Raw genomic sequence first — 14564 nt, 5'->3', positions numbered from 1 at the left:
CCTCTCTAATAGAATAAAAAAAAAATAATAATCCAGACGCTTGCGAGGGGATGTTAGCAAGCAGAGTTATCTATTGTAAATCGGTACTCAAGGAATTCTTAAACCTACTACTCGTTCGCAAAGCCTTGATGATCTTATCCTTATTCTTAATGGATTCTTTCAAGTCATCGATTTCTTCCTTTTGAGTTTCGATCAAACTTTGTAGTTCCCTTTGATTACCATTCTTCAATACGTTATTTCTAACCTTGCTTGGTGACACTAGTCCATGGGTCTTGTATCCACCATTCATGTCCAGGTCGGAGATTGGGGAAAGTGGACATTCTATATTTTCATCATTGACAACTACCGCTACCACAGCAGGTGATGAATCAGGCTGGTTTTGGCTTTCACCAAAGTATTTCTTATATTCGTATTTCCCCAATTCATTCTCAAGGTGCAGGATATAACTGTTGTATTCTTCAATTTCTGTGGCTTGATCTCTGAACAATTCCTCCAAGTTTCGCAATACTGTTGGGTTATTCAATAACGTACCAACGGATGTTAGAGAGGTCATGATGTCGGTTTTGAGGATTACATTTTCCGTTCTTTTCTCATCCATCAATCTCGACAAGTGCTCGACTCTTTCCGTCAACAATCTGTTTTCAGAAGCCAATTGTGCGTTAACATCCCTAAGCCTCAACGAGTCAGAAGAAGAAGAAGAAGATTCCGAAAGTGGGCCCAAACTGGAAATTGATAAACTATTCAACCCATTGGAAGCCTTTAATAACTCGATCTCGACCTTCTGTTTCTGAATAGCATTCTGCAACTTTTCAATCACTCGATCTTTCTCACTATTACTTCCTCCTAGTAGCTCATGTTTACTGGCGTTTAAAGTGATATTCTTTGCCTTGGCAGCAAACCTCAATGTACTAACTGTTTCGGAATAACTTTGTTCTCCTAGATGTACGGTACAAAGAATAGAAATCACAGAATTACCGGATAATGACGGTTGCAATAATCTCGTTAACTTCGAATCTCTGAATGGAATATGCCCAACATTACTATTTGTTTTGGAAGTTGAAGCGGCACTCAATTTGGCAATCGCAGTACTTAAGGCCAATAACGATTTATTAATGTAAGCCCCTTCTTTTCGACGGGCAGTTTGGGTAGCCGCTCTTTCAGAACCAGCTAAATCGCAAAGACTCAATGTTGACACAGTCTCAGCCTTAGTTAGTATGTCAATACTACAAATTCTGATCAACACAATAGCATGTGATCTTGATGAACGGCTATTAAATTCTGTTTCCCCCGTCTTTCTGGACATATGACCCCGTTCTATTACTGAAAGTAATTCATCAACACTGTTGACAGGTTCCTCAGATAACCCAACAACTTTCACACCAGTCATTGGATCATCCCTGATCTTTAAATCATTTGTAGAAGGGTTGGAGGCGGAAGAAAAAGCTTGAGGGGTGCTTGAATTTTCTGGCTGAAGAAGATCCAATATTTTCTCATTGTATATTTCCAAATACGAGACTTTCACAGAATAATTTTTGATATGGCTGTTTTCATTGATGAAGTTGAATATCTCGGTTACCGCCAAAGGAATAATACCTGGATCAGAAGGACTGCCTTGCATGGAATGGGTTTTACCGGAACCGGTGATACCGTACGCAAACACCGTACCGTTGAACCCATCCAAAGTCTTATTAACAATATCGGCAACTGAGGTATTGTAAACGTCCTGATTGTTTACCTCGTTACCAAATACACTATCAAAAGTGAAATCACCAAGTTCAGGGGAATAGATTGTACTTTCATCACTGTCGATCATCCACGAAGTTTTCACCTGTTCACGAAGTGGCCTAGGTCTCACAGAAACCATGATGGTGCCGCTATAAATGTTCTCATTAAAAGTACTAGAACGCAGACTCAATCCACTCATGGAACTCACTGGTCTTGTGGATCTACTGCTCAAACTTGACGAAGGTCTGCTTGAATTTGGACTGGAAGCTCTGGAAGATATCATGCTACCACTGGTGTTTCTAAGCGAGGAAACTGGCGTTGATGGCCTTCTAATGCCACTAGACGTAGACCTAAGAGACATAGTGGATGCTGGACGTCTAAGGGACCCGCCAGTGCTAATTGCGGATGAACCATTTTGCCTTGACGGTGGACGATAAGATTGTCTCTTATTAGGCGACAACCTAGGAACCGTGAAATTCGACATTGTTATCTCCTTGATTATATGTTTCTCTGGTTATTTGTCTAATTGACACTATCCCAGAGGAAACTATTGACTGGTGATAGCAAGTAGTTGGTACGACAATAACAGTATGTTATTATCAGGGCAAATGTTTCCATTAGGGAAAGCCGTTGTTTGTTTACCTTTGGGTATTTTTATCACGTGATAATGATCACATGATCAAAGAGGCATCACCGCTTTTTTTTTTTTCCTTCTTCCTCTTGTTCATGTTATTGTTGGTGATGACGATGGTGTGTTTATTACAGGATATATATCATATATTGAATTAACCATGAAAGACTTAGTGGATAGGTTGATAGAGAGGAGAAAGATCTTGTTTGCACAGGAGTCTGAACACTATGATGAAAAATCTCTAGATGAATTGAACAGTTTCTCGGAGTTGTACAAATTTTCCAAGATCAATTCAACAATCACCAAAGGAACCTCTGTTTCTAGAAATTTGAATCAAATAATACAAGGAAATACCTCAGAAACAAACAATATATCTAATGAACTCTCATTAATAAAAGCAGAGAAGAAGACTTTGGGAATTTCCGCCAAAAGTTTGTCTGAAAAAATTATTGAGCGCCATAAGTCACAGCAGCGAGATGAGCCAGAATATCATCCTTCCTGGAAATTAATGAGAGTAATAGCAGGGCATACTGGCTGGGTAAGAAGTCTTTGTGTTGAGCCGGATAATGAGTGGTTTGCTTCAGGATCAGTGGATAGTACAATTAAAATCTGGGATCTTGCCTCTGCCAAATTGAAATTGACACTAACGGGTCATATTATGGCGGTCAGAGGGATTTCTATATCGGACAGACACCCATACATGTTTTCATGCTCCGAGGATAAAACTATTAAATGCTGGGATTTGGAAAGAAACGCCATTGTACGAGACTATTATGGCCATTTATCTGCAGTATATTCCATTGATCTTCATCCAACGCTAGATGTTCTCGTTACTGGGGGCAGAGACTCATCAGTTAGGTTATGGGATATGAGAACTAGAGTACCGATTCATGTTATGACTGGACACAATTCTAATGTCTTGAACGTCAAGGCTAGAGCAGTTGATCCTCAGATTATTAGCACTTCATCAGATGGGACAATCAGATTGTGGGATATCGTTGCTGGTAAAACGATGAAGGTTCTAACCAATCATTCAAAGAGTGTAAGAGCTCTATCATTAAACTCCTTTGAGAACTCATTTGTGACTGCTTCTCCAAATCAAATCAAAAAATGGGCTTTTCCAGAAGGCAATTATATTGAAGACTTCACACCGCCGCATAATTCCATTATCAACACTTTGAGCGTCAATCATGATGGTGTGTTATTTAGTGGAGCCGATAATGGATCAATGAACTTTTATGATTACAAAACTGGGGTGAAATTCCAGGAATCGGAGACTACAAAAATGCCAGGATCAATTGATAGTGAGGGCGGGATTTTTGTCAGTACTTTTGATAAAAGTGGAAGTAGATTGATAACTGGAGAAGCGGACAAAACTATCAAGATTTGGAAAGAAGACTCATGATATATTTTGAGAGTATGTGATGAGGCTCTCTTATTTTTTTTTTTTCGCTCTCTCTTCATTCTCGATTTTGTGTGATCAAAAAGTCTCACATATTGCTTTTGTGTAGCAGGAGCAGCAGCAGGATTTTTTTTTTTAAAAAAACCTAAGGTGAAATAAATAATGGAATCACAGTAACTATATAAAAAAAAAAACAAGACAAAACAAAAAACAAAGTGGAGGAAACGTTTACAAAAAAAAAAAAGGTTTGTGGGTTTTATTCATATGAATAGACTTATTGCTACAGACAAAACCGGTCTATAATATAAAATAACCTTGGATCTAGTATCAACAGTTTCGCTATTTTTTTTTTAAATAAACTAGCCTATATCACAAAATAAATACAAAACACGTCAAATAGAGTATGCTTACTCAAATAACGGTCTTGGAGGGAGAAAATCAATCAGCACCACAGAATTGTGGCACTCAAGAAAATAAAAAGAACTCAGCTTTGGGTACAATTGGAGCCAAAGCAAGGCCATCTAGTGGTCATTCCAGGAAAGCATCTCTTAATAATTTTTGGATTCCAAGAGAAACCAACGTGGTAAAAGTGACTAAGCCGGAGAAGTTGGGGATCAGAAAGTTAGCCAAGGCTTATACTAGGAGTTTAGTTAGTGGCTGGAGCACTGAAATCGCACCTCAAGGATCATTGCCTAAATGTAAATCTTTGGAGGATGCTGTTGTCAATGAGTTTCTATCTGGTAGAGAAGTCAAATCTTTGAGAATTGATGATAGTAAGATAGAAGCTTCAAAAGCATTCCCGAAGCTTCCCAATATCGATCAACGAATGTTAGCTGAAGAACAAAATAGTATCGGTTCTAGAAATATTAATCTTTCTAACCGCGATAAGAAACCATTAGAAGATAATAAAAACATTGTCAATATTTCTCAAACCCTTGAAACCTTGTTTCCTGGCAATTTTGCGAAAAAGGCTATTCAAGTGGACCCTGGAAGAGAAATGATTCTAACCGGATTTCCCAAAAATGTTAACGTGAATTCAATATTGGGTTTCATTGCAGGCGGGGTTATAGAAAGGATCGTTCCAGAGATTGTTAAAGAAGGGAAAGATATTGTTGTAAACAATCTTTACCTTTGTTTTACCAAGGCCAAAGATGCTGAGGATTTTTTCAATTTTTCAAAAACGGGACTTTTTGTTGTTTGTGGTGAAAATATAAAAGTTAGGTGGACTGGAAGTTGTAAATATAGATATTGCAATGAAATTCCTAAAATTAATGAATTGCTGTCCTCTTTCATTGAGTCTGAGGTTAATATTGGTGCTTGCCGTTGTTTGATTATTAAAAAACTAACCAACAGGTGCCAGAAATCAAAGCAAAGATCAGCATATTATAGAAACTACGGAATAAGCAGACCTTACTGTGATGATTTCGATATAAAAGAAGTGAGTGAATGCTCGACTGGCTTTTTGAGAAATGCAAAGTTTTTGAACTAACCTGACTTTATTTAGGTTGAGAAGGATTTTTCCCAGTATGGTGAAATTGTAGAAATTACCCCAGCAATTTCCAGAAAGCTTTGTGTATCTATTCATTATTATGATATTAGGTCAGCAATATTAGCCAAAAAGGAGAAAGAAACAACGGTAAGATCAACCAACTCTGAAATTTTCTGTGATCACTTTCGGGATATTAACGTACAATATAGACCTCTAAACTTCATGCCAAATATTCTGATTGGGCAATTTGGTATGGAAAGGATCCTGCAGATAAGCCTTGTATAGCTTTATAAATTAATACCGGTATATATAGCTTCTCTTCTTCTTTTATATTTTAACACTCTTTGGGAAATCTATGGATAGAAATAAATATTAATGTTCATACAAAGAAAATTACCGCATGGCTGGTGTAGGAAGTGTCAAAAAAAGCACCGAAATTTTCGTATTTTTTCAGAGAATAAATATCTGGGGAAGAAAGACCACGTTGATTTCATATTAATAATTTGATATAATAATAATAATAATAATAATAATATTAATATAATGTTTATTTGTGGGGCCAGAAAGGCATCATGCACAAAGAGGCTTACACTGTTTGCAAGGTTGAACTCAACTGTGTCACCAAAGCAACCGTCAGTATCTCATCAAGAATTGTACAACCAGGAGAAGTATAATGCAATCACTACATTACCAACAAAATTGTCACCAAGGAGGGTGATATTCCAGAAAGTTCTTGCTGATAATGGCAACAAAGAATCTCCTATTGTGTTTGCCAAACAATGGTTCACCTATGCCAAAGAAATTGTGTTGTTCTATAAGTTGGGATTGAAAAATATCTGGCATAATAGAAAGTTGAAGAACCAACTTTTACGAGAAAAGTTTCATATTGATTTGATAAATTATACAAGTAAGGAGAGTTCAGTAGTTGGAGAAGACGGTATTAGGACAAAGATTGTCAAAGGGCAGATCAACAATGGGAGAGATTTGACAAAATACTTGTTGAACGAGATCTACATTAGGCAGATTGAAATGAAGAAGAACGGAGCGGACCAGGGAAAATACCAGTTGACGAATATTAGCCGAAGCGAGTATCAGTTGATTTTAAGAACCGAGAAGGATTTCATGAAATTGCCGTTGTTTGGGTTGATCTTCTTGATCTTTGCGGAGACCACCCCGTTGGTGTGCTTGCTAGTGCCGAGTTTGATTCCGACAACGTGTATTCTACCATTCCTTATCAAGCGACAAGAAATCAAGAAGATTCATCTGATGGAAAAGGCAATTGGTGATGCGGGGAAGTCTTTGGGTTCGGAGGTCATTGGGGATTTCTTCAAGAAGGGGAATTTGTACGAATTATCAACAAAAGAACTCGGGTTCTTGCACAAGTTTTTTGGATTGAGTTTTTGGAAACGGATCACGAGAAGCTCCACTTTGAAATCGTTGATCGAGTACAGAAACGAAATCTTGGTGGACAATCATCTCATCATGGACAATAACCCTGAAGGGTTTGGTAAATTGAACCCGATCGAGTTGCTTTTCAGCGGTAATAAGAGAGGATTGATTAGTAGAGATATCATTCAGGATGTTAATGTCTTCAATGATGGTCATGATTATGGAGAGGGAATAGATAAGGATTTATTGGTTGCGAAAATGAACCAATTTGCAAAAGATACAAAGTTTCAAATATAATGATATGCGTTATATCTAGTCGTGAATGACAAAGGGCGATGTGGCATCGTATAATAATAATTGCATTGCTGGTACTAAACAATTTGACAATGATTGATACCTGTGAGAAATGAAAGGATTCAACGAAAAAATTTACTCTGATAGTTTAAAGACGGTATAAACAGGTTGAGTAGGATATATTGTGAAAAAATAAAAATAAAAAAAATAAATAAATAGATAGGAAAATCCAATAAATGGAAAGGAAATGAAAGAAAATGAATAAATATATGTATATAAACATAACGACTCTTTTAATCCAAATGTAAGTGTAAAATATTTGATGAACAAAAAAAAATAAAAAAAAATTGTGAAGAAGATTATTAAGTAATCTATCAAAGACTGAGAATTTATTATTTAGAATAAGAGAATTACTCAACACAGAATTGAAAATTTGAGAGTAAAAGAAATAATAATCAAAAGAAAAAAAAATTAGACAAGCGAGAGAAAACAACGATGATATCTTGATTTTTTTTTTATAAGGGAATATAATTTAATGAATAAAATAATAAAACACAACGACAAAAGAGAGAGAAAGGGAGAGAACCAATCAATGATTCGATTTCAGTAGAATTATAAAAGCCATAACACCAGCCAGAGAGAATTGAACCAAAAGCAAAAAAAAAAATAAAAAAAAAAGAAGAAGTAGAAGAAGGAAAAATATGTGCATAAAAGATAGACCGACAAAATAAAAAAGACGAATCAATCAATTTCTCAAGAAGTTTGAGTAATTATCAGGATTTAGGATCCCTAGAAAGCAGGCCAAAGCTCTTTTCTTTTCAGAGATTGTCGAAGTTATGTCATAATTGACCCCGTAATATTTCAAATAAGTTTCTAATTGGTTCGACCCCAAATTTTCAACGTCCAAAGCAGTATAAAGGAGTGGCAATTCTTGAAATGGATGAATACCTGGCTTCATACTATCTGTAAATGGGATGACATTAGCAGGCAACCCAAGATTGTTACGGTTGATGTTCTCAATAACAAGCAACTTATTTTCTAAATGGTCTAACCGTGTCATGAGAGGCTCGAGAAGTTTATTAAACACTTGAATTTGCGTGGTATTAATGGCACCTCCAGCGTTTTCTGGACTGACATTACTAGAAAAAACCCCAGCACTGCCACATGGAGCGGTTGGATCAAATGAGAATTGGGCTTCAAGGTTTGGAAATTGATTCAAAAGTGGGGTGGTCATGTTGGAAGTATCCGAGCTGTTCATAGTTTGCAGATGCAGTCTAGAAGTTTTTTTATGAATGGTTGGGGAAAGTCTTCTATCAAGGTCGTTTTTTTCCGGAGATTTCATGGTCAATGATAGTGATTGTAATTTAGGGGTTTCGATCTTCAACCTTTTGATGGAGTTTCTTTTTTGCTTGTCGCCTTTACTGCCGACGTTGGTCATCATGTGGTAGACTTCGTATAATAATGCTCGCAATTCTTGATTTTCTGATTCATCGGTGGATTCTGCGGTTCCCGAGCTAGATGGTGGCATATCGCTACTCCTTGACGGATTAGTGCTATCCCCAGGACTCGACTTTTCTTTATCGTCATCCTTCAAACTGTTTTTGAAATTCGTCAACATTTCGCGAACTTTTCTCGGCAAGTAGTCAACGGCAGCATAGAACCTATCTGGTTGATTGGCAGCTGTCCAAGTATTATAATTATCACTGACAAGTCTCCATTTGGCGGTGTCTTCGAATGGATTCACCGCCAACACCTCCTTCAATAACGCAATCTTATTCTCGGTTTTGAAAAAATGCTTGCTTGCACCTTTGCAAACCGGGACCCTTGATAAGCTCAACGGACTGGCATTCTGGGAATTTGCAGCGGTTCCTGACATATAGCTGTTGAAAGTAAGGGCGTTTAAATTTAGCTGAGCTGGGGCAGTTGCGTCCATTGGGTCGAAAAGAAACGGATTCTTGTTGATTAATGAGGGATGATGAAACTGGCCGCCCATCTGCTGTTTCTGAGGATGGGCCAGTGGATTTTGCTGTTGCTGGTGTTGCTGTTGTTGATGATGATGTTGCTGTTGTTGTTGTTGCTGCTGCTGTTGCTGCTGTTGCCGTGGATAATGCTGGAACAGAGAGTTATCTGGGGAGTACATGGGTTGAATCATCAAGATCAGAATTGTGTTCTTGCAAATTTTTGATGGCAAACAAAGTAAGTGACAAACAAGAGGCGTTTGTCAATGGTTGAAAGAGATCTTGAAATGGATGATGTTTTGATTGCCGTGTATATAAGGTGAAGCCAAGAGGAGGGATGTATCGAATCAATTGATCTGATCTATCTATGCCTTGTGCTAATTTTGAACTGGATGGAACGGAAAAACTGGAGATGAGCGAGTGAATATTGGCTAGGCAAGACTTGAAAGATCCAAATATTTCTAACTTTAGCAGTGGAAAATCATGAATACCTTGCTTGTACTAAGAGGAACGAATCAAATCCACCTCTAAATGGAACTGTGAATTTTTCAGATATGTATTTGTCCACTTCTCTTTAAGAAAAAAAAAAAAACAAACATAAAAAATAAAGAGTACAAGAAGAAAGAGCAGGGGAAAATGAGTCCTTCAAACAAACAAACAAAAAAAAAGCGACAACCAGATCTCTCGAAAGGCACCACCAAGCCTTATATAAGTTTGTGGGTTAAAGCAAACTGCAAGACGGCCGGCCTTCGAAGCAAAAAATATCCGGCAAAATGCTGTGACAATTGGGGCTAAAAGGTGCAGGCGGCGCACGACGGTTGCCGTCAAACTGGATATTTGTCGATCATGAGGCACCAAAAGTTTGTTAGCCTCTGTTTAGCTTTGGTTTTTTTTCTATTTTCTTTTTGTTTGCTTCCATGTATACTGTCATATTGTGCGAGACAATTCTTGAAGAATTGAAAAAAGGCTTGGTAACGTTATTGGCCTTTGTGAGTGTAATTAACATAACGATAGTGCCACGGTGTCTTTCAATTGGCCCCGTCGTAATCGAGAGGCCCGGATAGAGTTTGTTGGTGATAATAAAAATAAATAAATAAATAAATGAATATTGATACAACCGCGGGGGGATAATAGATATTACAAATATATCAAGGTAAAGATAATATACAATAACAACACAGTATGGTAACCACAATGAACATTCTCCAAAAGGGTTCGACACAATCTGCGGAAAACTCCATACATTTGCAAAAAACTATACTCTGATCAACACACACGTTGGTGAAAAATAAGCGCATCAAAAATATATTTAGATTAAAAAAAAAAAAAAAAAAAAGAAAAGACAAAGCTTTGGAATATACTTCAGCCCATTTTCCTCTTTGCACCCCGAAATTCAGCCCACGGGAATCCCAGCTTATGCAAGTCCAGTGGTCTCCATACGGCCAGCATGCATATTATTTCCTCGCACTAAGAATGTCTTTATTAATTTTTGCAATTCTCGGTAGGAAATAACGATCAGTCATGCGCCAACTTCTATTACGAATCCCTACCTTGATGGTTTCTTGTAACTTCTTGTCGTATTGGCATCGCCATTGCTCGATCTTTTCTTGAATTTATTACCACTTTCTTGATGCGAGCTCAACATATCTTTCGCACTAACAAAGCCGAGCCCAAATGACGCATTATTGCTTTTCCCCCCATGGTTGCTAGCAACAAGCTTAGAATTATTAATATTCTTTTTCGTTATCCTCTCTAGCATAGACTTCGCAGTTGTTATACCTTTTTGCATATCAAATGGTTCCCCACCACTGTGGAACCGACCATGGAGCATACTCGGACGAGTTCTTTCCTGTCCGTACCGCTTGATACCCGCTATTCCTGCCCCAGTCATATTTTTTGGTTTACCATTAGCAGCAATACCAAGGTTCGTATTTGGGTTCTTCCAATATTCGTCATATTCTTTGACAAATTGTAACAACTTATCATGCTGTTCTTCCGGGAAACTCATGTCTCGGATCTTATACATGTTCTTCAATGCATGAATCGTTGATAGTGCTTCTTGAGTCCCAGCGCCAACTTTCTTTAATAATTTCGTGGATAAAAATCTTGATGCAACAATATCTTCCTGTTGAAAGGCTCCAAATGATGATCTACCATTTTGTTCATAACTGGTGATCACCAATAACAATTTCGCCCGTGTAGCAGCAACATAAAATATTCTACGTTCTTCATCAATGGGATTATAGATTAAATCACGATTAAATTGAGACCGGATTGCATGCGAGCCCGGCATAATAGTTTCCACCACCGATGGAATATACACAACAGGCCATTCCAACCCTTTTGCCGAATGAATGGTGCTAATGAGTATTCGACCGTTAGAACTTTCATCCTCAGGCTCATCTTTGGATGTCGTCATAAACAAGTTGATTGATTCTAAAAATTTGCCCAAATAATTGTAATTATCGTTCAACGGCTCCGTGGTAATATCCAATTTAGGATATGATTTAGTTTCCTCCGACCCCAAGAAATCAGGAATTGTTTCATCTTGAGCAATATCAAACTCTTCAATTTCTTTTTTGACTTCCAAGATATTTAGCCACGCATCAGAATATTTTTCTTTTTCTTTTCCTGCTACTTTATTATCATCATCATCATTATCATTATCATTATCATCATCATCATCATCATCATCATCATCATCATCATCATCACTATTATTATTATTATCAACAAAGTCTTCTTTACTTTGAGCTTCCTTATATATCTTCTCTAACCCTGAACTTTCAATGAGAAAATCAAAAACTTTCAACAATGTGCTTTTCCCTCGTACAAATTTCGCTTTTCGCCTCCCCTCTTCAAAACTATCTTCCTTATCATCACTTTCCATAATATTTGACGACATGTTGATGAGATCGCAAAATTGTGCAAGATACTCTTTGCCCTTTTTCGGAAACCTATCAATTTTTATTTCATCATTAGCAATTTTTTGCAATACTTCTAAGCAAGAAAGTCCATCTTTTGCGCCATTAGATAAATGGGCCAGGATCTTCTCGAGAGAAACTTTTCCTGGGCTTCCCGGAAACCCTTGTAAGCTTCTGATTGCTGCCATAACATCGTTTTTAGAGTTGACTAATCTAAGTAAATCAATAATTGTCATGACTTCTTTCTTATCCCAGAAAGAAGTACCTTTATGAATTTTATAAGGGACTTTACCGGCGATCAATCGTTTTTCCAAATTTCTTGTTTGGAATGAATAACGAACTAGAATCACCACATCAGAATACTTGAACAAGCGATTAGGGATCGAGCAAACTCGAGAAATGTCTTCAACAATGAAGTCCAATTCCGCCTTTTGTGAATTGAAATGCTTATAAGCAGGTTTAAAATTCATTGAGAATTGTGAACGTAATTGCTTTGAAACGGTTCGTTGTTTATCCTGAGACATGATTTCCTCACTGATCTTCAAAATACCTTTGGTGGAACGATAATTTTCGTTCAAATAAATCGTGGTTACCTTTTCTTGATAATTGCTTTTCATAATATCAAAATTCCCTGATACTGCATCTCTGAACCCGTAAATACTTTGGTCAGGGTCACCAACCACTGAGAGGCTGTTATTACCAGTGTTTTTTGCCATCTTGTATAACAATTGTAACTGGATATTGTTTGTATCTTGAAATTCATCTACCAAGACATGTTTCAAGAAGTTCAAAATGCAGGGGTATTTGGTCAACAATTCGTTGGTATAGACGAGCAAATCATCGAAATCAACAAGCCCCTTTTCCGCCAATTGCATCTCATAATCTTTATATATTTTCTCAAACTCTCTGTCCGGTTTCTTAGTTGATTTGTGGTACTGATGAGCTCTAATTCCTTGTGATTTCATCGACGAGATCTTTGAGCTTATTATTTTGAGATTCCTCTTGTTGAAGCGATTGTCAAGGTCTTTAGATCCCTGGACAATTTCTTTCAAAATACCGGCACTATCTCTGGTATCAGCGATTTGAAATTTGTGCAAACCAATTAACGAGCCATGTCGCTTGAGAATTCTCACGCAAAGGCTGTGGAACGTCCCAATCATCAATTTTGAAATGTTGATTTCGTCTTGTAGATGAGCCGCCTCAATAATTGAAGTCAACCGTTCCACCATTTCTGCGGCTGCCTTCTTGGTGAAAGTGGTGACGAGAATGGTTTCGGGGCGTACCTTGTGCTTGATGAGTAAATAAGCAACCGTCGATGTTAAGACTTTGGTCTTGCCGGTGCCAGGACCAGCGATGATTTGCAAGGGACCATCAAGGGGGTCAGTCACTGCTTCCAACTGCTCATTGTTAAGATTACTGAGGATATGATTGATTGCATCATCGTATTTCTTCTCCATACCAGCCATTATTTGATTATGGAAATGGAGATGAGATGAGATGAGATGAGATGAGATGTTTACTTTTTTTGATTTTTTTCATACTAAGTTTCTACGCGTCGGCAGAATAGTGGAAGATGATTGAACAAACCCCGATGAAGTTCTTTATTCTAAAGGGCGCTGAAGACATTTGATAAAAACAGATTTTCAAAGAAGACGACATCCGGGATAATTGGTCATGCAAGAGAATGTTTAGGTTTTTACTTAGAGCCTATGAACCAGCTGAACCAAGAACTTTGGCACAAGACACATTTTATCTGTTGCATGTTACAACTGAAACAGATTTTAGCCGATTTGAAGCAGTGATTGATGATGTTATAAAAGTTCATCAATATGCAGAACAAGAAGTTCCCACTGAGGCTGCTATTCTTAATCAAATGGGTCATCTGAGCCTTATGAACCATCAAAGATTATTCAACATGCGCAAGTGCAGCAAAAGATGAAGAAAAGAAAGCAGTATTGTTTTTACTGTAAAAAGACAGGCCATTTTAAGGCCCAATGTTATACTCTTAAAAACATGTTGAAGAAAAACAAGAAGACCACTAAAAGGAAGAGAAATGATGATGATCAAGAAAAGAAAAAGAAAAAGAAATTTTTCATATGCGGTAACATAACTCATGGTAATATGGAATTTCCATCGCATTTCTTGTTAATTGATAATGGTGCACAAGCTTCTATTACCACCAATCCCCATTAAAGCGATTGGTTTGGGCACTATAACGGTGAAGATAAGTGAAGAACGTGTTGATATTCCAATGCATTTAATACCAGAGTCAGAAACCAACGGGAAGAAAACAATCATTAGCCTTGCAGATTTCACCGCAACAAAGCACTGATGTCGTAGCACATCTGGCTCAACATAATAATAACATAAAAGCCATTTCAAATATATATACTATACATTATATAGATAGTCATTTTATTATCGCAAGCCCCCACCTGCCCAATGCGTCCAAGTACATAGGAAAACATCAGGCGGCAGAAAAACTCGTGGACATTTCCAGAGTTATTTATGCAAGTGCAAAAGCTGAAAAAAAGTGATGTGCTCATAGTAATTAGTGCAGAACCTTGCTGTTTTTGGGGTGTTGGGCACACCCTCAGCTGTAGCACAATGTGATAAAGTTCTGTCCAGTGCATGAAAACTTGCACATCTCTTATACATTTGGTGACACAGACAGTAAAGTAGAGAGTCTTGGTCGATGTTTGAAGGGTCACAAACGACTTAATATGGTAATTAATTGATGGTAGATGGAGTG

The 14564-nt window shown here is 37.5% G+C and overlaps 7 protein-coding genes across 7 annotated transcripts; 4 read left to right on the top strand and 3 right to left on the bottom strand. All coding sequences in view use genetic code 12, as the record gives it.

The window, feature by feature from the left end:
• Positions 1-70: 70 nt before the first annotated feature.
• Positions 71-2209, bottom strand: KIP2 (Kip2p; the record flags this gene model as incomplete). Its single annotated transcript, XM_064998437.1, has 1 exon — positions 71-2209. One exon carries the CDS (start codon positions 2207-2209, stop codon positions 71-73), a length of 2139 nt encoding a protein of 712 aa, XP_064854509.1.
• A 307-nt stretch (positions 2210-2516) lies between these two features.
• Positions 2517-3761, top strand: PRP46 (mRNA splicing protein PRP46; the record flags this gene model as incomplete). The annotated part of the gene is made up of 1 exon (XM_064998436.1): positions 2517-3761. The coding sequence occupies one exon, from the start codon at positions 2517-2519 to the stop codon at positions 3759-3761; it is 1245 nt and encodes a 414-aa protein (XP_064854508.1).
• Positions 3762-4161: 400 nt separating this feature from the next.
• Positions 4162-5540, top strand: SSP2 (Ssp2p; the record flags this gene model as incomplete). The annotated part of the gene is made up of 3 exons (XM_064998435.1): positions 4162-5196; positions 5263-5394; positions 5457-5540. The coding sequence occupies 3 exons, from the start codon at positions 4162-4164 to the stop codon at positions 5538-5540; spliced, it is 1251 nt and encodes a 416-aa protein (XP_064854507.1).
• A 250-nt stretch (positions 5541-5790) lies between these two features.
• Positions 5791-6933, top strand: DASC09_048350 (uncharacterized protein; the record flags this gene model as incomplete). The annotated part of the gene is made up of 1 exon (XM_064998434.1): positions 5791-6933. The coding sequence occupies one exon, from the start codon at positions 5791-5793 to the stop codon at positions 6931-6933; it is 1143 nt and encodes a 380-aa protein (XP_064854506.1).
• A 742-nt stretch (positions 6934-7675) lies between these two features.
• DASC09_048340 (uncharacterized protein) lies at positions 7676-9082 on the bottom strand (the record flags this gene model as incomplete). The annotated part of the gene is made up of 1 exon (XM_064998433.1): positions 7676-9082. The coding sequence occupies one exon, from the start codon at positions 9080-9082 to the stop codon at positions 7676-7678; it is 1407 nt and encodes a 468-aa protein (XP_064854505.1).
• Positions 9083-10434: 1352 nt separating this feature from the next.
• On the bottom strand, positions 10435-13278 carry SRS2 (DNA helicase SRS2; the record flags this gene model as incomplete). The annotated part of the gene is made up of 1 exon (XM_064998432.1): positions 10435-13278. The coding sequence occupies one exon, from the start codon at positions 13276-13278 to the stop codon at positions 10435-10437; it is 2844 nt and encodes a 947-aa protein (XP_064854504.1).
• Positions 13279-13496: 218 nt separating this feature from the next.
• DASC09_048320 (uncharacterized protein) lies at positions 13497-13751 on the top strand (the record flags this gene model as incomplete). The annotated part of the gene is made up of 1 exon (XM_064998431.1): positions 13497-13751. The coding sequence occupies one exon, from the start codon at positions 13497-13499 to the stop codon at positions 13749-13751; it is 255 nt and encodes an 84-aa protein (XP_064854503.1).
• Between the last annotated feature and the right edge of the window lie 813 nt (positions 13752-14564).

The sequence above is a fragment of the Saccharomycopsis crataegensis genome, assembly GCF_037102585.1.
Source record: "Saccharomycopsis crataegensis DNA, jcf7180000000085, whole genome shotgun sequence".
Taxonomy (NCBI): domain Eukaryota; kingdom Fungi; phylum Ascomycota; class Saccharomycetes; order Ascoideales; family Saccharomycopsidaceae; genus Saccharomycopsis; species Saccharomycopsis crataegensis.
Note: the sequence above shows the minus strand (reverse complement) of the source record. Positions and strands in the feature narration are given on the sequence as shown.